Raw genomic sequence first — 23741 nt, forward strand, 5'->3', positions numbered from 1 at the left:
ATAGCGAGTGGGGCTTAAGTTGTAAGGTTATCAATGCCAGGAAGAATGCCCCAGGGGGGAACTTTTTATTAAGGGCTTCCAAACAGTTCCGACTGGGATGCCCTCTGGAGACCACTCTGACAACCCTCTGGAGACCGTTCTCACAGCGAGACTCCAGATTTGTAAACCTCGACGTCCCAGGCTTTCATGATCTGGTGCTTGACTTAACCTTTGAGGAAAATCGAGGACTATAATTCCCAGGGTGCACCACTTCAGCCCCGGCCTCGCCCACGAGCTTACGTCTCTCCAGGTCCCCTGCCCAAACTACAAATCCCAGAAGACCCTGCAGCACAGCTCCGGTCTCTGGGTTCACCACGCCCACTTTTGAAGCGTAAGTGTGCCCGTGTTGCCCGCTGGGAAATGTGCCAAACACCCTTCCCTTTTCAGGCCCAGGCGCTGCAATCAGGCGCGCGAACGGGCAGCGCTCGGATGCCGGCTCCTAACCGCCCACTCGGAAGCGCAGTCTGGCTCGGGAGGACTCGAGACGCGCCCCGGCTCGGTCCGCCGGAAAGGTGGCCGAGCTCCAGGCCTTGCCGGACTAGAAGGTAGACGGGGAGGCGGACGAGACCAAGTGCCAGCCTGGAGCGGGGAGGAGGCTGAGGGGAAGGGTGAATCCAAGCGGAGATAGTAGGGGTGGAAATAGGGCGTGGCTCTTCACTAACGGGCCGGCGTAAAGCGCGCCCCTAAAATTAGAATTTTAAATGTCCCATCCGGGAGAGGAGGAGGGGCTTCCATATAGGTCGATGGCTTATGATTTGGGACTGATGAGTGGAACTTCACCCCATGGCCTGGCCTTCCCTGGCCCATGGAGGCAGATGGCACCCCGGGCCGTGGGCGCGGGGAGTGCAGGAGGTGCAGGAGGGCCCCAGTTGGAAAGTTAGGCAGGAGTGTTGTTGGGAAGTTACCCAGGGCACCTGAGGCTTCAGCTATGTCCCGGAAGAAAGCCTTCCCCAGCCCCTTCCTAACTCTTGGCGATTGAAGTGGAAGGTCTCTGGGGATGTTTGGGGTTCTGAGCAGAGGGAATCCCAGCAGGAAGGAAACCTTTGAACCTCGGAGGCCTAAACAGTGCTGCCGGAGTGCCCCCTATGTCATTATAAGCATTACATCCTATTACATGGGGTGGGGGCTGTTTAGTCTGAACCAATCCAGAGAGATTGGTGTCCAGCTCCCTGGCTGTAGACTATTGTAAAAGTGGCCCTGCTCATAGAAAAATGACTTGAGTAAATTAATTTTAAAAAATAAGGTACAAAACAATGTATATATTTCCCTATAAGTATATTTCCCAAATATGGGACATGTGTCTATGGCTATGGATAGAAAAATAATCAGAACTATACTGTACTTTAAACTCTGAAGAGTGGTTATTGATGGGTGGTGAAATTACAGATTAATTTTACTTTTTGCATCTTTATGTAGCATCTGAATCTGTACAACGAGCACGCATTACTTTTTATTCCCCCTTATTTTTCCAAAAGAGTCACTGGATTGCTCTGAGGGGGTGCATTTTGGAAGGCAGGCACTGCTCTGTGGCTTGCATCTGTCCGGCCCGTGCAGGCTGATTTTCCAAGAATGATAAGAGGATTGAATTGGCGGAGTGAATTTAGTGTGCAGTCTATGTGAGGCTAATGCTTTTTTTCTTCTTCTAGGTTGGAAAGCGTCTCTGTTAGCAAGTCTCACACCATGGTATGTGGTTGTTTTGATCTATGTCTGTCTAATCCATTATCCTTTCTAGTTTGAAATGTTCTTCTGATTATCTGGTGGATTTGGTTTGCACTGCATAACTTCCTTGGGATCTGATAACTCAGTTGGTTAGGGGATGAGAGGGAGAAAAATATTGTAGCTGGAATGCCTCTTCAATTTTGGATTTGATCCTTCTTTTTTCTCTTTTGTCAGGGTATCGTTCTAGCCTATGCTACCTAGTATTCCTGTGTGTGTGGGGGGCGGTTAATTATAAAAGAAACTTTAATATATCCACTATTGTGCTACTTGTGCATTTCCTGGGACAAAAGTTTGTTAAAATCAAGGTAGGCACATGATAAATACATACATCTCATGTTTATTTCAAATTTTTTCTTTCCCAGCTTTTACCACATTTCTGATTAAAGATTGACGTTCCTGCAAAAGCATTTTCCTGTTAAAATGTCCTTGCCTCTTACAGAGGAGCAAAGGAAAAAGATTGAAGAGAATCGACAAAAGGCTCTGGCCCGTAGAGCCGAGAAACTAGCAGAACAGCATCAGAGTGCAGGATCAGGCTCCTCCATTGCTGCCCTTCCTTCCCAGTCCAAGCAGGGTCCTTCTCACAGTCTCCCCAGGGATTCTTCTAAGCCAGTGAGCCATGGTGTCGTTTTCAAACAACAGAAAACCAGTGGTTCATCTCACCATCCCCACAGTTTTCATCCCAGCACTCTGGAGCAGGCAAAGGGGACATGGAAGAGGCCAGAAGAGATGCTCACAGCCTGCCCACACCACAGCCCACCAAGTCAAGTGACTCTCACTGGGATCTCCCCTCCCTTGGCACAAAGTCCTCCAGAGGTTTCCAACCAACAGCTCTTGGGTCAAGGTCATCCTCAGGTTTCCCACGGGACTAAATCAACACCCTTTGCTAACACAACTCATGAGCCTTTGGCCAACGCAAAGAGTTCCCAGGATACACCAGCTTCTTCCTCTGGACAGCTCCCCAGGGAAGCTCAATTAGAGGCCAAGGCAGCCGGACCCTCCACCTCGGGGCAGAACATTTCTGACGTCCATTGTGGCTCTGAGAGTGTGATGCCCAGGACTGAAGGAAGACTCCCACAGAAATCGGGGGCCTCACCTCACAAAGCAGTAAGCTCCCAGGAGGGAATATGTGTAAGGGATGGAGACCGTTTCCAGGTAAAGATTGGATACAACGCAGAGCTCATTGCCGTGTTCAAGCGTCTGCCCAGCAGAAATTTTGGTAATGCGTCTTCATTCAGTCTAGTTTTTCACATTTTTTTTTTCTATTTCTAGAATCCCTTTTAATCTAGCAGTTTCTCATAAATATGAAGAGGGTGCATTGGCACATTCTGTCTAACCAGTTGTTAACATTTTTCTATTTTAGTCCATGTTTTCTTTTGTCATAAACGTTCCTTCAAACAGCTGCCAAAATTAGTGGCTGCCACACAGCCATATGGAGAATGGATGAGTGTTTACTGAGAGACCAGCTCCTCTGCCAGGTGCTTCATATGCCCTGTAGCACTTAAGCCTAACAATTTTTTTAGATAACTAGATGTTATTTTGAAGGTGATGAGACTGGCTCAGCACGGTAAAGTTACATGCTCAGGTTGGTTTGTCTGAAGGGCAGAGCTGGAATGTGGCTAGCTCTGCCTTGCCTCAGTGCACGTTCCTTCTCATACCTGAGCTTTGCCGGAGTACACAGGTCCCACCTCTGCCCTCAGCCGTCTGAGGTGAGGCCCATAACATGTCAGAGCCTGGGTTAAATTTCTTGATATGGAATAAAAAGCATTATTCTTATTTATATTTCCTATTTGTCCTGTACAAGGATTTTGTAAATCAGTGGGGGCTTGTTCAGCCAACTTTTCTGAATTTAGCATTCATTCATTCATTCATTAAACAAGCTTTTATTGAGTGTCCAAGTACAAATTATAACAACAGTCATCAACCTCATTGTGGACAGACCAAGTATTTGTGTTTCATTTTAGATCCTGACACCAAGATGTGGAACTTCAGCATGTCCGACTACAGTGCCCTGAGTAAGTAGGTGTGTTGTCACCCCTCATGCAGGAAACACTGGTATTGAGACGTTTCTCTGGAGTAGCGGATGTGGTCGGAAGGCTTTCAGGCCACCGTCCCAGTGCTCTTCTTCCTTCTCACTATGGCCAATCTACTGAGGCAGCTCATTGGGTGATAGTCACTGGTAATATTAACAAAAGCTGGCATTAAATGGAGACTGGTATGTTCCAGGCTGTTCTAAGCCCCTTACATGTGCTATAACTCTTTTATTCCTTATGACAACCATTTTACAGATGGGAAAACTGAGGCCCAGAGAGGGTGTGTAACTAACATAGGGTCACACAGCCAATAAGTTGCGCAAATAGGATTCAAACCCAGACAGTCTGACTTCAGGGTGCATGTTCCCACTGGATTGCTGGCTCCAGCCATGACAGGCAGCTAAGCCAGCCACTGCTCTCAGAAAGGTTTACAGTTCATCAAACCACCCAAGTCCTCACAGCACTCTTTATACAGCTAGATAACTAGAGATTGCAGGGAGGGGCATTGCCCAGGCAGGCTCCAGCCAAGGTCAGGTCTGGGGAGACCAGGTCAGGTTGTTGTCAGGGCCCCTGGGTGCACACACCACTTTTGAGATTTTGTTGACTGTCCCTACTCCAGGGTTTTTGTCACCTTCTCCTGGTGCCTGAAGTCTGCTCCTCTGCCCTGGGTGTTCTCACATCTCCCAGCAGCCATTTCTATCCCCTCTCTTCCCTCCCAGTTCAAAGAGGGAAAAGATGAGGATACATGGTGAGGTCACTCCTCCGACTTGGGGCACCAGTAGTTTCTGGAGGGTGATGGTCAGCTCCCCGCAGAAGTTCCTGTTTCTCTCCTTGACCTCCCCATCTTGAAATGTGTGACACTTTGTGATATCCTTTTCTTTGGTAGCTGCCAGTGAACTTTTTTTTTGGGGGGGGGGGGGGCTCATTTTTACTATTAATCCATTTGTTAGGTGTTGGGAAGGGGAGACCCAGTGCCCTAAGTTAAGAATGCAGGTTTTGACACGCTGTGTTCTCATGGTTGCTCAGATTAAACCATTGTTTTCCACTGTCTTGATTTAGTTTGTTTTATTATCTTTTTACTTCTGTTCTCTGACCACACTGCATGGTGACCTAAATGACTTCTGTGTTTGCAAATTCATTTATGTTTTCTGTGTAATATGCTTGCCTTCAGTTATGCTTCACATATTTTTTTTTGAAAACTATTTAACAGGCACAAAAGTCTGTTCATAGCTTTTAGAAGAATTTTACTGATTATTTGTTTAGCTCCTCTGTGTCCTTACCAGTGTTTTGCACACTTAAGCTGCTGTCTCCCAAGATATATTAACACTCTCGCAATGATCATGGATTTTTGCATTTATTCTTATTTTTAAATTTTCAGATAGGTTCATGATTGTTGTGTCTTCTTAGTAGATTATAGTTTTTCATCGATATAACATGTAAAGCGTGGTCTACCAGTCTTTCCCTCATTTTGCTTCGGGTATACCTCTGGATTTTGCCTTTTCAATCCTATCACACACTCATCATATGGAAAGTATATCAACGTGCAAAGAAGAAACACTATCCCCACAAACTCCCCACTCACTTAACCTCTATTAACATTTTGGTTTTGTGCCTTCCAGCCTTTTATCTGTGCATTAAAATATACAGATTTTTACGTATGTAATGTGATTTTTATCTTGTATAATTCACTTAGTGTTCCAGCATAGCATTTTTATTTTCATGCTAAATGTTAACAGTAAATGCTGAGTGACAAAAATGCCCATTATCAGACCACTTTGACTTCCAAACAAATGATTTCATATTATTGACCTCAAATTTTTTGTGTATTTCTGTCTTTTCCAAAATTTCTTCCAAAAATTATTATTGATTATATGATATTTCATTCTATAAATATGTCATAAATTGCTTAAATCATTTTTTCTTTATCTGTTTTAATTTGCTCCCAGTTTTTTTTTTCAATGTTAAAGCTATAAGAAACATCTTTATCCATAAATTTTTGTATTTTCAATTGTTAGTTGGGGGAGATTCCTAGAAGTTGGATCATTTGATCACTTTTTAGGGCTCTTGCTGTATATCACCACATTATTTTTCAAAAGAATTTATTCCCAACTGGCAATGTTGATATCTATTTTTTATAAGTTAAAAAAGGGCTTTTTATTTCTCTTATTATTTGTGCAGTTGAACACTTTTTTCAAATGTTTATTAGTCATTTCCACCCTCTTTTCCATTAGGTTACATCTCTATCTTTTGTGGTCTTGGGTTTGTTTTTGTGTGTGTGTGTGTGTGTGTGTGTGTGTGTGTGTGTGTGTGTGTGTATATATATATATATATATATATATATATATATATTGATTTCAGAGAAGAAGGCAGAGGGAGAGAGAGATAGAAACGTCAATGATAAGAGAGAATCATTGATTGACTGCCTCCTGCACGCCCCCACTGGGGGTCGAGGCCACAACCCAGGCATGTGCCCTTGACTGGAATCAAACTCGGAACCCTTCAGTCCACAGGCTGACACTATCCGCTGAGCCAAACCAGCTAGGGCATGGACTTGGTTTTTTTTAAAGTATGGGCTCTGCTTGCCTTTCTTACAAGTATCTTTACTCGGTAGTTTTGCCTTTTAATTTAGTTTGTGTTTTTTGACAATTTAGTTTTATGTAGTCAAATCTATTAACCTATAAAGTACATCAGTAATAGGTGAAATAAGGTTCAAAACTGTGCTTCTGTGGCCTGATGGGCCTTTGTCTCTGTCCCTTGTTCTCTAAGCAGAGTAGGGGCCTGGAAATAGGGTTAACTGGGCGATTCTGGTGTGTTGACTTCAGCAACAGAAATGATCTAATAAACTTGCTCATTCTGGTGAAATCCCTCTTCCCCCTGTTATTTTCTGACTTGTAAGTGTTTTAATTTGAAAACTTAAGGAGCAGAAGAGTAATGTTCAATAAATAGTGAATTTTCCAAAGCCTCAATTAAAGCATGCTTGCAAAGCTTCCCAATCCAACAGTACCTGCCATGTGTAATTCCCTATGACCTTGTCCCTGCCCTCGTCCTTTGCCTGTCTGAGCATCCAAGGGCCATGTGAAAGTCATCCACCTTGTCACATCTGTTCTCCTCTTCTCCTTTGCAGTGAAAGCAGCCCAGCGCCTTCACACGGTCACCCTGCAGCCTTTGGAAGGGGCCAGCAGTATGGCACAGACCGGCCTGCCTTCAGCTCCCTCTCTTACCTTTGTCAAAGGGCAGTGCATGCTCATCTCTCGGGCCCGCTTTGAGGCAGATATTGGCTATTCACAAGAGTTGATTGCACTGTTTAAGCAGATGGATTCTAGAAATTATGGCAAGTAATTGGCCCCTGCCTGCTTCCCAGGGTGGGTAGTGGTCTGTGGTCTCAGAGTAGGGTGTTTTTCTCTCAATTTGAACACTCAAAAATGGCTTTCTTGGTAGAGCCTTCCTGGTCTCCTCTTGTAGAGAGGTGATGCCTAAATTGTTCAGATAGTGAACAGTTGGCCTGTTTTGTCCTCAGAGGCCTCCCAAAAAGACCGCCCCAATTTTCCCCAGTCACTTGGTCAGTGTTTTCTTGGTAGAAGCAGGTAAATTCCTGCTTCAGCCATTTAAACCTGCCTGTTTAAATTTTGTAGCAGAGCTAGAAAAACAGATGGTTGTCATAAAAATAAATGTCTTTCTGTAGACTAAGACCATAGTTCTCAAACTTGAGCATCATCAGAACCACCTGGAGGGCCTGGTAAACCCAGATTGCTGGGCCCTGCCCCCAGAGTCAATGTTGATGCCTACTTCCCACCCAGAGATACTGAATTCATTGGTTTGAGGTGGGGCACTGGTAGTTTTAAAAATCTTCAGGGGAGTCTAATAATCAGCCAGGATTGACAACCACTGGCCAAAACCAAACAATTTTGCTTTATATGTTGTGAGGTTCTTCCAAAGCTGTCCCATCTGAATAAAGGGCAGAAATCAGCTTCAGAATTCTGAACTCCTGGAGTTCATACTTAGCATGGGCCATGTGGTTTTACAAAATGGTGTGGCTCATATGGATTAACTAGAGGCCTGCTGCACGGATTTGTGCACTGGTGGGGTCCCACGGCATGGCCTGCAGGGATTGGGCCGAAACTGGCAGTCCAACATCACCTGCTGCTCCTGCCTGCCGCTCCCACTCATCCCGGCCCCGCTGCGCCTGCCACAGGCTTGCACCCAGTCAGTCCCGATCGGGAGAGGCTCACACTGCTGCAGTGGCACTCACCAGCCATTAGCCCTGCGTCTGGCGCCTGTCGGTAAGCTGAGCAGGGCTCTGGCTGTGGGAGCACACTGACCACCGGGGGGCAGCTCCTTCGTGGAGTATCTGCCTCCTGGTGGTGAGTGTGCGTCATAGCGACTGGTCAAACAGACATTTGGTCGACTGGTCGCTTCGGGTTTTATATATAGAGATATTCACATTCTTGAAATGGTTTTAGCCTTCCCCTGGGCAAGTAGAAAGCAAGGCCTTAAAACCTCTTGCCTTTGAGACATCATGGTCACCACACCATGTGAGCTCTCTGGAGGTTTAGGAAACCAGGGACTGAGTGTGAGGACGCAGCAGAGGCAGGCTGGCACGTTTGCTTATTTTGTTTCTTCTTGTTGCAGATGTCAAGACCAGGAAGTGGAACTTTCTCTTGGAAGAGCACAATAAACTAAGTGAGATGCCCACCTTGCTTGTTTTATAGCATGCTGTTGTTAAGCTTTAATTATCTGCCTTAAATTGAGTGTTTTAAAAGATTCTCCTCCTCCTTCCCCCGTGATGACTGCGCATGCTGTGTACAGGACTAGGAAAGGTGGAGATGTTTTCAGGCAGCCCCAGCCCCATCCGCTGAGATAGTGGCTTTACAACAGCCCAATGAACAGGGGCCTCTACTTCCATCAGTGTGAGGTGGTACTGGTCAGATTCCAGAGGCCGGGAAACCTCCCTCCCGCCCATCATGGAAGTGTGGGGATCAGAGGTGAGCGAGGATTGCCTCGCTTAGATGGAAGCTGCTTTGGACGCCCTCTGAGGACAGGCTCTCAGATTACTTCTAGAACCAGATGATTGATGAAGGTGGGAGGGTCTCAGCAATACTGGGCTCCAGGTGGGCTGAGGTCTGCCTGAGGTGTGGCCTAGGCCAGGGCGCACAGCTTTAATGAGCACTTTGGAGATGGACCAAAGGAAGGGATATGTGTACAGATGTAACTACAAGAAGGAGAAGCCAGTTTGGACTTAACATTTTTCTTCTCTGCCTGCTTGGGTGGGGTAATACAGTATGTCTGAGGAAGGGGGACATGGTCTTATCTCAGCCTGTCCTGAATGTCAGTCTAACACCCATCTTCCATGCTGTCGCAGCTCTACAGAGGGTTTGCTGCTGGCATCAGCATTCCTCCTGTTTGACCCCGATGACTTGTGGGCCTCCCAGCCAGTGTTCGCACCGGTCAGGCCAGGGAGGCTGAGACATCGGCCCTCTTGCCCACCCGGCTGGGGCTTTAACAAAGAGGAAATCTGGGTTTCTTCCCTCTTTCTCCTCCTTATGTGACTTACTATGGGACATCAGGCGTATTATTCGACATTCTGGGTCCTCTTTGTCCTTTTAGTAAAAAAAAAAAAAAAAAAGTGGGGAGTCTTTAATCCATACCTGCCCTTCTGCCAGAAATTAAATATAAGAGAAGGGCTTTGATCCTTGAGGAAGACTTGTGGCAAACTCAAGGCTAAGTTTGAATATGATGAGATACTTAGTATCAGGGAACACTAGCTGAAGCAGAAAGGATCTGAGACTCCATGGCTGCTGCTGTTTGGAACTTGTGATTCAGAGCGAACTCTGGCCAAAGCCAAATTTTTGGTGAGCAGTAAGAGTGAGTTTTTCCCTCTCATCCCTTTGTCTTTCAACCACAGAAAGACATAAATGTGTTAGCTATAAAGGCTTGACTTTCATGGAGGGATAAAAAGCAGGATACTTACAGCATTCGCAGGTGAATGTAACATTGAAAACCATGACTCTCGACTCACACAATATCATACAATGGTTCCACGTCTTTAGTGGGCCACGTATTCTTCGGAAGATGTGATGAAATAGCAATTCTTCATCCAGAAAACCGCACACAATGGCCAGACATACAGTTTGTGTTTGTCATCAATAATCCCTTGGATCTGGAGTTAAGAATTCTAGATTCAGAGTTCAGATTACTGTTTTCCGTGCTGTCTGGTCATTCCAATGTCTTGTGGAAGCTAAGACTGATTCTCCCTATTTCATAGATTGGAAAAAGCTTAGGCCCAGAGACAGGAAATGTTGTTTTCCTTATTGGGAGTATTGCAGGTCATGCAAACTCAGACTCAGTCTAAACATTGAGATCTTGAGTTTGTATCATGACCTGTATGGAAATTTAGAAGCCAGACCCATGCACTACGAGGCTGAGGAGACAGGGCCCTGCAGAGTGTCGCAGGTCCGGGTGAGCTCTGGTTCCATCACTATCGGACAGGACGCCTCTCCTCATCCCTGGGGCTGGTTCCTCTGTGGAAATTAGATGACTGACCCTGAGCTAGTGAACATGTGCATGGAAAACTAATTAAAAATGACAGTAAGACCTTCTGAGTAGATGAATGCTCGTTGATGACCTGGTGATAATTATTTCCTCCAGATTAGGTGACTAAGTTTTCCTCTCTCTTTTCTAAGTGACTTGAGGCCTTTGCCCACAGTGAAATTGGCATAAGGCCCTTTGTTTCCCCAACTGTCACAGTCCAGAAGGACTCTGCATCCCCCTCAGCAATCCTGTCTTGTCAGCTGCTATTTGAAAACATTCCCATCTCTCTGCTGGGTGGCTTAGTGGTGATCTGCCAAAGCGCTTTCACAGAAACCACTTCTAGATGGCTCATGAAGCCAAGCACGCTCCTGCCACCTCCCAGCACAGGGACAGGACACAGCCACCGTCGACAATGCATGGGGCTTTCTCAGAAACACACCCCATTGGCCCAAGTAGCAGCACAGGGATTTGGAGACAGTGGTTGGTAGGAAGCAGAGTGGAGGTTCTTTCCTCTTGAGTGGCTGAAAGAACGTAACGCTTACAAAGCACCGTATTTCACAGCGGCCGGATCATCAGCCGTGTCTCAGTTTTCGTCAGGTATTTTGAGTTCTGAAGGTCACTAGGATTATAATGAAAACGGTTTCTGAAAGCACGTGGAGTGCTCAGTCTCCTGATGTGTGGCGAAATCAGCATGCTCAGATTTAATTTGGAGGCATAAAATGTACTTCTGCATCAAGATGGACAGTCTCTTTATGATGAAGCCGCCAACCTTACCTAATTTCCTATCCTGGTGATTCTGTTCTTGCCAACTGTTCCCAGAAATAACTGGTACATATATTTAGTGAAGGACAAAATGGATTTAAATGTATTGAAAATACAAAGCTATTTAAGGTAGTGGGTGGCTCAGTCCTCCAAATTCACATCAATATTTGCAATTGTAGCCAATTGGTTGTGTGGCAAAACACCTTGTAATATTTTGTGAAGATATTAAGCAAAAACATGACCATATGGAATAGAGAACCAGCAACCTTAGAATTTCAAATAATATTGGGTAGAAATGAAACATGCCCAGTTTCTCTTTACTGGATTCCTGAGCACAGTAAGCCCCTTGCTTTTACTATGACTCACCCAGGGTGCCCCTGAAAAGGAAAAGGATAAAGAGCAAATGAGGATCTGTGAAATTCTAACTTGATATTTCAAAGGACAATGCTAAAAGGGAAGAACATTAGAAAGCTACAACCCATAGGACAGCGGGCTGTGATTGGTAGGTTAATGACTCTTCTACCACCAGCGATCTCTAAGTCTATCATCTTTTCTCTAACTTGGATTTTTTTAATCTTCCCCTGCCCATTCCCCCCAAATTGTATGTTTCATTTGTATCCTGGTTTATTCTTTTTCCTTTTCTCCGTTGAAGAAGTCTTTTACCTCTTAATTTTAAAATCAGGTGAGGCTTAAATTCTTTCAAAGAGTAAGATCAGTGAAATTAATTTGCTTCCATTTCCATGTAGATCTCAGGTAATTTATTTTTCCCACTTGGGTTAATGGCTTCTGACTAGAAAAAGAGATTTCCCCATCCATTGTATGGAGGTCTGGTTCCTCACACTTGAAAGGAAAGTAGAGACCCCTAAAGATGAGCTGTAATGGAAAGTCAGACTGAACTTATCAGGGTTGGTAAATGTTTTTTGTAAAGGGCCAGAGCGTAAATATTTCAGGCTTTGTGGGCCATGCGGTATTTGTCCCAACTACACAACTCTGTAGCATGAAAGCAGCCATGATAATCCATAAACAAACTGGCACAACTGTGTCCAGTAAACCTTTATTTACAAAAACAGGCCAATTTGGCCCACAGGCCTTTGCTTGCCAGCACCTGCTTTGAAGGCTGGGTAGGGAGCTAGCAGGCCTCCTCAGGACTAATGGATTTTCTGGCTGCCTCACCACTGAGATCACTACTGTAAAACTTAACCTCTCAAGGGGAGGTCATCATTCTCTTGCTGAAAGGGTCAAGAGTGTGCAGGGCCACATGAATTGTTATCAGTTGTGGCCTTTATGTGGACTTTGCCCTTTGTTGTTGTTTGGAAGTGAGTACCATCTTACTGATCTTTCTCAGAAATGCCTAGCATCTTCTCTGAATGGAGCTCAGTGCTTCCTTGCCTGTTGACAGCAGGTGACTTAGAGTTCTCTGACTTCTCAAACGTTGGAACCAAAATAAAATATGAGGAGAATGGAAAGGAGACAAGATTTTTTCATTTTAATTCTTGCTTTTTCTGGGCTGATTTTTTTCCTTATTTGAATGGGAATACTAAGATAATTTTTTTCTACATTACTTTAGGTTAAAAAAAATCAGTCACAAAATCACTTTGTATTACTTTCTAGTGTTTGTGTAGAATAGAAAATCAATTTTGTGTGACTGATTACCCTCATATTTGCAGAAATTAAGGAACAGAGAGGGAAGACTTGTTCTCTAGCACGCATCTGTCAGCCCTGATTTTCTGTCCAGTTAGTTTTTTAAGTTGGCATGCAGCAGAATTTCAGCCATTGAACTTTGTATTTCGTAACCCCTGGATCTCTTGGACATAACACCCCAATGCATATGCCTCTCTTCTTCCTCCTAGTTGAAAGAGTGCGCTGCCTCCCACAAGTGCAGCTGAATCCTCTGCCCAAGACACTCACCCTGGCCTTTGCTTCTCAGCTGGAGAAGACGTCTCTTTGTCTCACGGTGGACGTCCCTGAGGCCGACCTCTCTGGAGTGGACCCCAAGCTCGTGTCCAGTCTACTGCCCTTCCAGAGAGCTGGAGTCAAGTAGGTGCCTGGTCTTCCTCTTGCTCCCTTTCCCTCGCATTTCATCCCTCCCCACCAGCTGTGTTCAGATGCTCCTTCCTTTGTGAATGCTCATCTTTCACAGATGTCTGGAAGCGGTGAGGCATTAAGCAGCCAGGCGTGCTGTTACCAGAGCACTACCACTGATTTCACATTCTGTGAGTTAGCAGGGCTCTGCGTTGCAGGTGTGCAGAAACCTTCTCAAACTAGTTGAAGAAAGATTTCTCAGTGCATGTCATAGAAAACCCAGAATCCAAAAGGATCTCATCAGACTCTGTCCCTCTCAGCTCTGCTTTCCTCTTAGTTTGCTTTATTCTCAGCCTGATGCTACTCAGGTGTGGCAGCTGGGGCTCCCAGGGACTTCCAGCTCACATCCGTCAGCCCAGCATCCCAGCGGAAGCACCTCTTTCCTCGGAATCCCACGCTGAAATGCATGGATCTGGACCTAGTCAGTCATTGTGGCCCAGAGCTTGAAGTCTTGTTGGTGAGGCTGGATGATAGGCCTGCCCCACAAGAATTACTTGGACTGAGAATGGCAGGTGGTAGTTTTCCAAAAGAAAGCTAGGGTGCACTTATTATAGAAAGAAAAAAGATAAACTCGTGGCCTGACCTGTCCTTTTTTCCAGAGTTTCTTGGGAGAAGCAAAACGACAGGTTTGAACTTGCCTTCTAGTGAATATATGGGAGGTCAAGGAGAGGGAGAAGGTCTTGATAGTCCATCCAGAAATATGAGAGCTAGATGTGTTGGTAGGCAGTGTGGTTGGAGAAGAGCCCTGTGCATGGGAAGGAACTGAACTGCCAATGGCACTGGCGAGCAAAGGCAGTCTGCCTGCGTGCAGCCCACTGTGGTGTGTTAGTTAAAGCTCGGCTACTATCTCAGACAGGATTCTGTCCTGGGTGTGGTTTTGGCACAGCACACCTTAGTGTGTTCCCATGGCCCCAGCCCCGCCCACCCTCTCCTCTTCCTATCCTTCAGCCTCTGTCCATCTGAGGTAACACACTGTGCCATTTCGGTCCTGCATCTACTGTGATCTGTGATGTCCTTTGGGCCGCGTTTTACCCAGACTCAAGGCAGTTTTTTCCTTTGCTCTTTTCTTCCTCTGGCTCCTTCATGACAATGTTGCCCACTCTGACTTCAGCATCAAATGCTTCATGGCTCCAGTAGAGATCCATGGGCCCATGTGGTACCTGCTGGCCTTGCCAGTTAACCTCCTCACCACTGGGGGCGCTGTGCGAAACACCAGGCCGGTGCGCATAGAAACAAAGCTCCCATCTTTTTCTCTAGGGCTCTGAAAGTGCTATGGTACTTACAACCTTTCTTCAACACTTTCTAATTAAATCCAGATTTTAACTTTCATTCTCTGGTGTTGGGGGAAGAAGGCTATGAATTCCACATGTTTTTTTTTTGTTTTGTTTTTGCATGTAAGAACTCAGTTGAAAACTCCCTTATACTTATGGAGTAAAATCTCTTAGATACATATCAGCTTCCTCTAATGACTAAATGGTCTCTCAATAAACCAGTGAATCGAGGCTCTGGCAGACAGCCACCTGCCTAAGGTCTCTTAGCTCCCACAGTGAAATTGGGGCTTAAATCACGTTTTCTGATGAGGGCAGAGCTTCTGTTATGAAGTCTGCCCTTCAGAGGAGGCATCAGCTGTGTGATTGTTTCTCTGTTTACCCAGGTTTTGCTTTGTTCTCATTTTTGGCCACTTGGTTCCTGAGCTGGGCTACCTCAAGGCAGGGAAAAAGGAAAGACTGTGAAATTCAGGGTCCATTCGCTTTGAACATGACCAGATAGACTGAAGTGCTTCAGTGCTCCCTGTCTGCCCTGGCTGCCAGTTTTGTAAATCAGAAAGTAAGATAGAGAATAAATATTTTCACACTTGCCCTCCCTCCGTCTGAGTTGTGGGTTCATCCTGAAAATGGTCCAGAGATTTAACCCAGGTCCGAGGTAGGTGTGCCAAGAAGAGGCCTGTTCAGGGAGGTGAGGTGGCAGGCTGCTGGGCTCCCTGCCTTCCCATTGAAGGAACGTGGTGGCCATGGCCTGGGGTGCTCCCTCTCATTGGTGGGCTGTTGTGACTGCTGGGAGGACAAGGAAGTGCAACGATGTGACGCCCGTTGTCTCTGTGTGCCGCTGAGCCCAGGCGTGCTGGCCTCATGCCACCCACAGGTCTGCATGTCCATTCTCCACCTTCATCAAACACTGACCTTTCCAGGCATTTCAGAAAGGCCACGTGCAGCCTAGAATTCTTGTCGGCCAAAGCAGCTGCTAATTAAAAGAGATTACGTTCTCTGTCTTTACTGTGTGAGAAGGAAAGAAAAAGAGTTAGTCATCTTGCTTATTACCAGGTTTCTGAGCAGATGATCAATTTTTCAGAAATCATCTGAACGGGGATGGGTGTGTGGAGCAGGAGACCAGACAGCTGGCACTCGGGATCCCCTCAGCGTTTCACTGAGTCATCAGATGACTTGAGCAAGTCATTCTTACTGTTGTGCCTTTTTGTCAAATAGTAACTATAAGAGAAAATTCCTCTGACCCTGTTTTAAGTGCTTTACTTATTAACTTCATTAATTCTTGAAACAGTCTCTGGGGTAGATCCTGTTATTCCCATCTATGGCTGAGGCACCAGGAGGTTAGATAACTTACCTTTGAGTGGTGGAATGGGGATTCCAGCCCAGCAAATTGGGCTCCAAAAGAGTGGACTACACCCTTATTTACAAACCATTAGCAAGAATTGTTGCACTGGAAGACTTGGGGCCTGGAGACTGCTGACTAGTGAGCACCTTTGCTGCGGTTGCTGCTCCCTCTTAGATAAACTCCCTGTTCCACCCTGTCCTCTGGCTTCCCCCTCCTCTGCAGCATGTTCTGTCTTTGCTGGTTCCTTCCCTCTGCCCTTTGCACAAAGCATCCTCTCTAATCTTCATCTCTAATTTCTCTCCTCCCCTCTAGGTAGATCTCTTGTGTGAACAAGGGTACCCCGCCCAACCCCTTATTAGAGACTGTTTCCCACTGTCCTTGCACACCCCCGGGCCTCGCCTACATTGGGCTGAGGGTGACTCGTGTTGCAGACTTTTATGACCTGATTATCTTACAGAGCTTCTCCCTACCTTTGACCACCATTCTACATCTTCTCGATTTTGACTCCTTTTTAAATTATAATTCTGCTCCCTGATTAGCTCCTGCTTTTCCCTCTTTGGGGAGCAGATCTCTTCTCATGAGCAGGGCCCATGCTGACTGTGCACAGCCTACACCGAGCCATGCACACGTATCACTTTTCATGGTGGCAGGTAAACTTGTGCCCCTGGGGAATATGTTGTGTTACTGTCTTTACCTTGTCTGCTTCCAGTTTTGCCATCTCAAAAGGAGGCCGCCTGCTGCTTGCTGATGACATGGGCCTGGGGAAGACCATCCAGGCCATCTGCATCGCCGCCTTCTATCAGAAGGAGTGGCCGCTCCTGGTGGTGGTGCCCTCATCTGTGCGCTTCACCTGGGAGCAGGTCTGTGCTCTTTGTGTTCAGATGTTAACAAAGACGCTTTTCCTCAGGGTTAGAGGAATCAAGTAACAGCTTGGGGACAGGGCCTGGGATCTTTAAAGTCCTGCTTCAGCTGAAGGCAGAATGGAGAGGAGATGCCCCCTGAGCCTGGGCTCATGGGCTCCAAAGTAGAGTCCCGTTCTACCTTCAGGGAAGGAAGCCACGGAGCCACAGAGCTGAGACTCACCTCATTCTGTTGGCAGACACTTCCTGTTAGTAGCACCTTTCATCTGTACTGCACTTAATTTTCAAAATATTCCTCCTTTAGTACCCATAATCCCATAATAGCCATGTGCAGCAGGCGCAAGAGATATTACCCCATTTACAGATGAGAACACTGATCTCAGAGAGGGTAAGCTCCACACTTCCTGCTAATGTGGAGCAGTGCAGAGCCTAGAGGTTGCGTGCCAAACTTTCTGGCTCAGGGCTTTTGCTCTCTGTGGAAAGGGGTGAGGGCAGGATGTTCCCTGTCTACCAGGGACCTTTATGGCTAAAAAATCTGACATGAACTTAGCTTTATTATCAGTCAGCCTTGAGCTTTGTCTGCCATACGTCCAGGGATCAGAGTGGTTCTGTGACATGAATAAAAATCCAGATAAGCCAACTTGATGAAGAAGGAAGCCCCATGCCTTATGCTACCTGTGGCCTTCACTTCTGTGACCCCTAACTAGATGGCAAGTTTCTGCAGAGAAAGAACGTGACTCTTTTAAGAGGAATTTTTAGCAAAGCTTGGTACACTGAAGGCACTAATGGTGATAGAGTAGCTGCTTGACTAGGAAGGAAGTGTTCTGCTAGGGAAAGTGAGGGGAACGAGTGGGTGAGAGGAAGATGGAAAGGTAGCTGTTTTGGGGACAGGGTACAGCCACTGTGGGAGGACATGGAGGGGCGCTGGCTTTTCAGGGAGCTCTGTGACATTGGTCCACAGTGAGAGTGCAGTGGTGGGTCGCTGTGGTCACAGCCGGTAGCTGCCGGGCCAGGTCATCATTTTGGGTTTGTTCTCTGCTGTCATCCCCAGGCCTTCCTTCAGTGGCTGCCGTCCCTGAACCCAGAACACATCAATGTCGTGGTGACCGGCAAGGATCGCCTGACAACTGGTTTGGTCAACATTGTCAGTTTTGACCTCCTGAGCAAGTTGGAAAAGCAGCTAAAAACTCCTTTTAAAGTTGTCATTATTGTAAGTGACTTGGAAAAGTCTTTAAGTACTTGATCTCAGTGGAAACTTTCTTCTTTCATACCTGTACTCTCATGAGTCCGACTCGATCTCTAGTAGAACAAAAATCATGGTCTCATTTTGTGGTGAACCAACATTTCATTTCTCTCAATTAGCAGTTCTCAGCCCTGACTACGTATTAGAATTCCAGGGGATCTTTTTGAAAAATGTGATTTACTAGGTCTGCACTGGGGTTTCAAGCCTGTCTCTCCCCGATGTGAGGTCGGCTGTGGAGGCCTGTGTGTGGACTCCGGACCGCCGGGGCTCCAGGAAATCCAGCCTTGTGCCTTCATCTGGTGCCCTCTTATCAGAACAGCTCAGAACTTTTCCAACAGTTCATATGTTTTCTTCCAGCCAATAGAAGGACACTCCCTCCCCTCCCAGAAAAGCACTCTTTATTCTAGTCCTTTTTTAAAAGATGACTTTACTTAAGTCCAGATGTGACGGCACACCTCTCAGGGACTGGCTTTCCTTCTTTTGGTCTCTAGAGAGACTTGGTCCGTGCCCCCTGTCAGCACTCACTGGATGCCATGGCTCAGAAAAAAAAGTTCTGGAGGGTGTGCAGCTTCTTGTGCCCCCGCCCCATCTGTCCAGTTCCCACTCCCAGTTCAGGAACCACTAACCGGCATTCAGAGGCACAGCCTATGATGGGTGATTTCCAATGGACGTTTACCCTCCGTGTTCCTGTTGGTGAAACAGCGAAGCCCAATGCCTCCAGATGATACACAAGGTTCTTTTTTACTCAGATATGTGAATTTTAAAAGCTAGTGGTGTTTTCCTTCTCTAAAAAATAGAACTCTCTCCTGATTGTGTCTTCTCAAATCTTGATACTCAAGATTAGAGTGTGTGTGTCATATAGAAGGAGAGAAAGGAAAGAGCTTTAGGAGGCCCTGGAAGTGGGGTCTGAGTCGCACAGGTCAATAAGGGACCTGTGCTTTGAGCAGTAGGGACTCGGTGCTTTGAGACGGGCCTGGCTGTTGGGGGTTGGGAAGTACATTCACCCATGTGTTCATCTAACTAGCAGTTGTGCACCAGCTTCGATCCCCACACAGCACTGTGCACTAGGACAGTCCAGTAGGACAGACAGACACATGCACAGCTCATTAGAATACATCTTAGTGCTTTCATAGACTTGTGAACCAAGTACTGTGGCAATCAGAGAAGGATCTGTTATTATGATTTGGACATGAGAATCATACTGTTCATAGCATAAGCAAACTTAAATGTTTATATTTTTTATAAGCTAAAAAAATAAATCTTTGGGGGAGTCATTTCTGGTTTGGCACAAATTCAAGTGTGGTGAAAAAAATGTCAGCAATCATGTGAAATAAAAACATTGAAAGAAGTACCCCAGGATGATGGTGATGCTTCTACAATGTGTAGGAAGACTAAAGCCTTCATTTCTCATGTGTGTTCCTCTATCAGGTACTTGATGTATAATAGCTGATCTTACAATGGCCCCTGGGCAGAGACTGTCCCATTTCTCAGCTGATGAAAACTGACAGTGAGAGAGGTTACATAATTTGCCCGTAGGCACGAAGCTGGCAAAGTGGAGCACTGATCACAGCTGGATTGTGTCTGGCTGCAGATTTCCTGTGTTTCTGTTTCTGACTCAACACTTAATCAGCCATGTGATTTTTAGCAAATGACTTACCACCATGGATGGTTTGTTCTTGAGTGAATTAAGGTCCCTGTCTCCCCCTACTCCAGAGGAATGTTGAAGGAGGGAATAAAGTGACGGTCCTGAGATGTCACTTTTATATATGAAGGAGAAGCTACTCCTTGTGGTTAGTTATAATAGTGGTCTGTTGTTACCCATTGGTAAAAGGGTCCATTCCCTTCCATATCTCTGGACTTTGTGCTACTTTCTCTATAAAACCCTTTTTCTTGGCTGTCAATATGGGCTTATCCTCACACAGGAGTACAAATGTTATACCCCAGGTTTGTGGGAATACATGCAGTGACATTTGGAGATTCATCTCACATTCCTGTATATTGTGTTTTGAGCTCATTTTTTTGGTTCATCTTAGCTGAAATAGAACTGAGGGATGGGTCTTATACGTCATCTTTAGGTCTTTAGAGCCAGGATCTTCCTTGTATCCGCTGAGTGCTTATTAAGTGGCAGGACTGTTCTAAGGGCTCTATGTGTCTTAGCTTGTTTAAGACAACCCAATATATTGGGTGCTGGTATTATACCCATTTTACAGATGGAGAAACTGGCACTGTAGAGAGGTCAAATAGTTGCTCAGAGTCACATAGCAAGTAATTCGACTGTGACCAAAATAGAAAAACTTTCCCCAGATACTAAGAATATATTAATTCCTCATTGAGCTTTAGAAAACATGATATTTTTTAGTTTGCTTATGCACAGAATGCAGAGCTATAAATAACCAGGCTCCATGTTCTAAGCATGGCAGGAATTCTGTCTTCCTCCCTACTCCAAGTTCCCACAGTACTTTGTCACGCCTGACTCAGTGACAGCACTCATAATATCATCTGATCAGTTGTCAGTGTAGCTGACATCCTGCCAGCCCCTAGGGAGCGAGGCCTGGGCCCCAGTGTAGGGCACACAGTGGGTCTTCAGCACATTTTGCTTTAGTGCCGGGCAGATGTTAGGTGTGTGTGATACAAAGAAGAAGCCACCTTTCGGCAGTTTGTTCAACGCTGCCTGAGAGGTGGATAGGACAGAGGAGTCACTAACCCCACTGTGTAGGTGAGAAACTCTCAAAGAGAGAAAGCGACTTGCCCAACATGTGGTGGAGAAACTTTCCCAGGCCCACAGCTGTCTGAATGAGAAAGGGCTGAGGGAAGAGTCCTCAACATGACGCTTGCTAGGGTCAAGCTTAACGTGGGCTGTTTCCTTCTACATGGGATGTGACCTTGTTCACCTATGTGACTGTTTCTTTTCAGGATGAGTCTCACTTCCTCAAAAACATGAAGACGGCCCGCTGTCGCGCAGCTATGCCCCTCCTCAAGGTGAGTCCTGCCGAGAGTGGACTAGGAGTCTGAGCCCACTCGGCCTGGAGATCCCGCTGTGGTTTGCTCTGGCTGACAAAGGGTCCAAGGAGAGCAGAGGCTGCAGGGTGGGGATGGTGGGCTATGGATGTGACTTAAGGCATCTCTGCTCAAGGCTGTAGTGCTCGATTCCACTTCCTTCCTACCATCCTGCTAAAGAACTTGTGGTCGATGCAGTGGTCCCAGCCTCTTAGAGATGAAGACCTGTTGATGGTCAGGACTGCACTCCAGAACCTCCTGGGCTCCTGGGCAAGGCGGAGGGAGCACCTCCAGCAGCGTGTCCTGAGCAGCTCAGCGGAAACTGCCTGTCTTCTAAGTGGCTGTGGGGCAGAGCTCTCGGTGCTTGGAACCGAGGGAGATGAGTTATGCAGACAGGCCAGTGGGTACCAGCAAGAAGCGCTGGCCAAGCTGAGACATGCCCTGTAAGCTGAAGCCCTTTTCTCAGGCTGCCCTAAGCAGTTTTGTTAACAAAGGAGGGTCAGCCATCCACATCCCTTTCTGGGGTGGTCTGAGCTTGCGCCTGAGTACTTTGGCTGGTTGAGTCCTGGCTGTGAGCAGGCATGTATGTGTGTATGTGCGTGTGTGTGCTTCAGTGTAGCTTCAGATCTTCATGTGAAATTATTCTGATGACCAGTATAAGCGCCCTGTCTCATCTCACGCACTTCTGTGCCCAGGTTTTGTGTCCCAACAGAGGGAAGGCCCCCCAGAATTTCCTTCCATCTTTTTGCAGTGAGCTTTTTCCTAATATTGGGAGGAAGTAGTGCAGGTGGAAAAGTAGCTTTTTCTCTCATAACAAGGCAGAGATCTCAGAGGTGATGTTGGGGAAATCTACTTCTGTTTGTATAGATTGAGAAAACAGGAGTGCATGTTTAACCGTCTTTGTGTTTCACCAGCTTTCGTTGCTTAAAAAAAGCTTTGAGTTATACTGAAACTAGGGAAAGCTAGTTTGTCAAATGTTGGGGGAGCTAAGTAGCATTTGAAAAATAACTTAATTTTTCCACCTCCCCACAAAACACACACAAGTGTCTACTCATTTCAAGTTTTGTTTTGTTTTAGGAGTAGCAAGTTATATGATAATTACAAGTAATATGCTACATTTTCCAAAGGAGGATTATGTCATTTGCTCCAACTTTAAAAATAAAAGTCCTTTACTTAAAAACCTGGATCCTATGCTCATATTACCCATAAATAAGAGAGCCATTTGTGGACACACTTAAATGAAATGTTTTCCCGTACTGCTGACCCTTGTTTCCTTTTGAAAAATGTTAATAGACCTCAGTACTGTGGTTCCAATATTACAGCCATAACTAAAAATAAATCTGTACCCCGGATTGTTTAGACAAAAACTGCACATGGATAGATTATATCATTAAAGGTATAATGGGAAAGCTTCTTAGCGACTGTCTTGTTAATATTTCATTGCCTGGTCAGGCACTCTTGGCCACACACTGGGCCCCGTACTGGGTCTGAAATATGTGTTTCTGAGCCGGATCTCTTAAAGCAGCATTTACATCTTTAAAGTGACTTATTCAAAGCAAATCTTTTAACTGCTAACTAGTATATATTACTCTGCATTTGCTGTAGAACTTGGATGAATTAATGATAAAATAGGAGCCATGGGTCCAGTCTGCTGCTTTTGAAGGTGTGTGAAAGCCACTCTCTTCCATAATGTTGACTTCACATGATGCTGGCCTGCTGTCAGGATTGGGCGGAGGGGGAAGAGGCAGTTTGTGTTATTCTGTTAACCAAACCTTTCACTCTCTGCCATATTTTCATCTAGGTTGGAATTTCTCAATCTTGGCACTACTAACTCTTGGGGCCAGATAATTCTTTGTTGTGCGGAGCTGTCCTGTGCGTTTTGGGATGTGTAGCAGCATCCCTGGCCTTTACCACTGAATGCCACTTGTGCCCCCGTGTTGTGACAGCCAGAATTGTCTCTAGATGTTGCCAAACATCCCCTGGGTGGCAAATCACTTCTTCCCATCTCTGTTGAGAACCACTGATCTAGATACTCTAAGGAAGTGACTGAATATTTTTGGAACAAGAAGAGAGTTAGGAAAAAGTAAAATGTGCCTTGGAAAAGCCATATAGGAAGGGATGAAGGCAGTCAGTTATGTGGTGGAGGAGCAACTAGACTTTTGGGGATGATCTTTTTGTAGTGTATATAGATGTCAAATTATCAAGTTGTACACCTAAAACTTTATAAGGACCTAACTTAATACCACTTGACTGTCCTCTAACGCATGCATCTCTTAGCACTATATTCTGGTAATGTATTTCAAGACATTTAATAGTTCAAGATTTTTCAGCAAATGTGCATGAAGGGGTGATGAGTTTATATCATACAGTCTGTGAGGTAGCCGGGCCAGATGGTATCGAGAGGGTTTGTAAATGACGACAGCAGGCTCAGGTTGTAAAAAACTGTGTCATTGTCCCCTAGGAAGTGTGACAGCTCTCTTTCTCCATGGCACTATTTGCCTGGACTAAAGCAAGGTTCTATTTTTATATATAAACTAGAGGCCCAGATCCCTTGACCTGGCCTGCGGGGATCGGGCTAAAACCGGCTCTCTGACATCCCCCGAGGAGTCCTGGATTATGAGAGGGCGGTTCTCAGGTGACGCACCCCAGAATCGGGCTCCTCTCTGGTTTTGGATGTGTCACCGGAGAACTGCAGCTGCCAAGTCACCGCAGCTCTGCAGCTCCTGCATTGAGCGTCTGCCCCCTAGTGGTCAGTGCGTGTCATAGCTACCAGTCAAATGGTTGACCAGTCGCTTAGGCTTTTATATATATAGACTAGAGGCCCTGTGCATGAAATTCATGCACGGGTAGGGTCCTTAGGCCTGGCCAGTG

At 45.9% G+C, this 23741-nt stretch overlaps 1 protein-coding gene across 1 annotated transcript in view; it reads left to right on the top strand.

Annotated features, from left to right (window-relative positions):
• Positions 1–387: 387 nt before the first annotated feature.
• SMARCAL1 (SNF2 related chromatin remodeling annealing helicase 1) overlaps positions 388–23741 on the top strand; it is a 50033-nt gene continuing 26679 nt past the window's right edge. Inside the window, exons 1-10 of the mRNA XM_080671285.1 lie at positions 388–584; positions 1686–1722; positions 2121–2974; positions 3720–3770; positions 6913–7119; positions 8418–8468; positions 12929–13115; positions 16480–16630; positions 17682–17840; positions 20787–20852. Of these exons, the coding sequence (XP_080527411.1) occupies positions 2179–2974; positions 3720–3770; positions 6913–7119; positions 8418–8468; positions 12929–13115; positions 16480–16630; positions 17682–17840; positions 20787–20852 (1668 nt within the window). The 5' untranslated portion in view covers positions 388–584; positions 1686–1722; positions 2121–2178. The remainder of the gene's footprint in view (positions 585–1685; positions 1723–2120; positions 2975–3719; positions 3771–6912; positions 7120–8417; positions 8469–12928; positions 13116–16479; positions 16631–17681; positions 17841–20786; positions 20853–23741) is intronic.

The sequence above is a fragment of the Plecotus auritus genome (assembly GCF_963455305.1).
Source record: "Plecotus auritus genome assembly, chromosome: 5".
NCBI classification, from domain to species: domain Eukaryota; kingdom Metazoa; phylum Chordata; class Mammalia; order Chiroptera; family Vespertilionidae; genus Plecotus; species Plecotus auritus.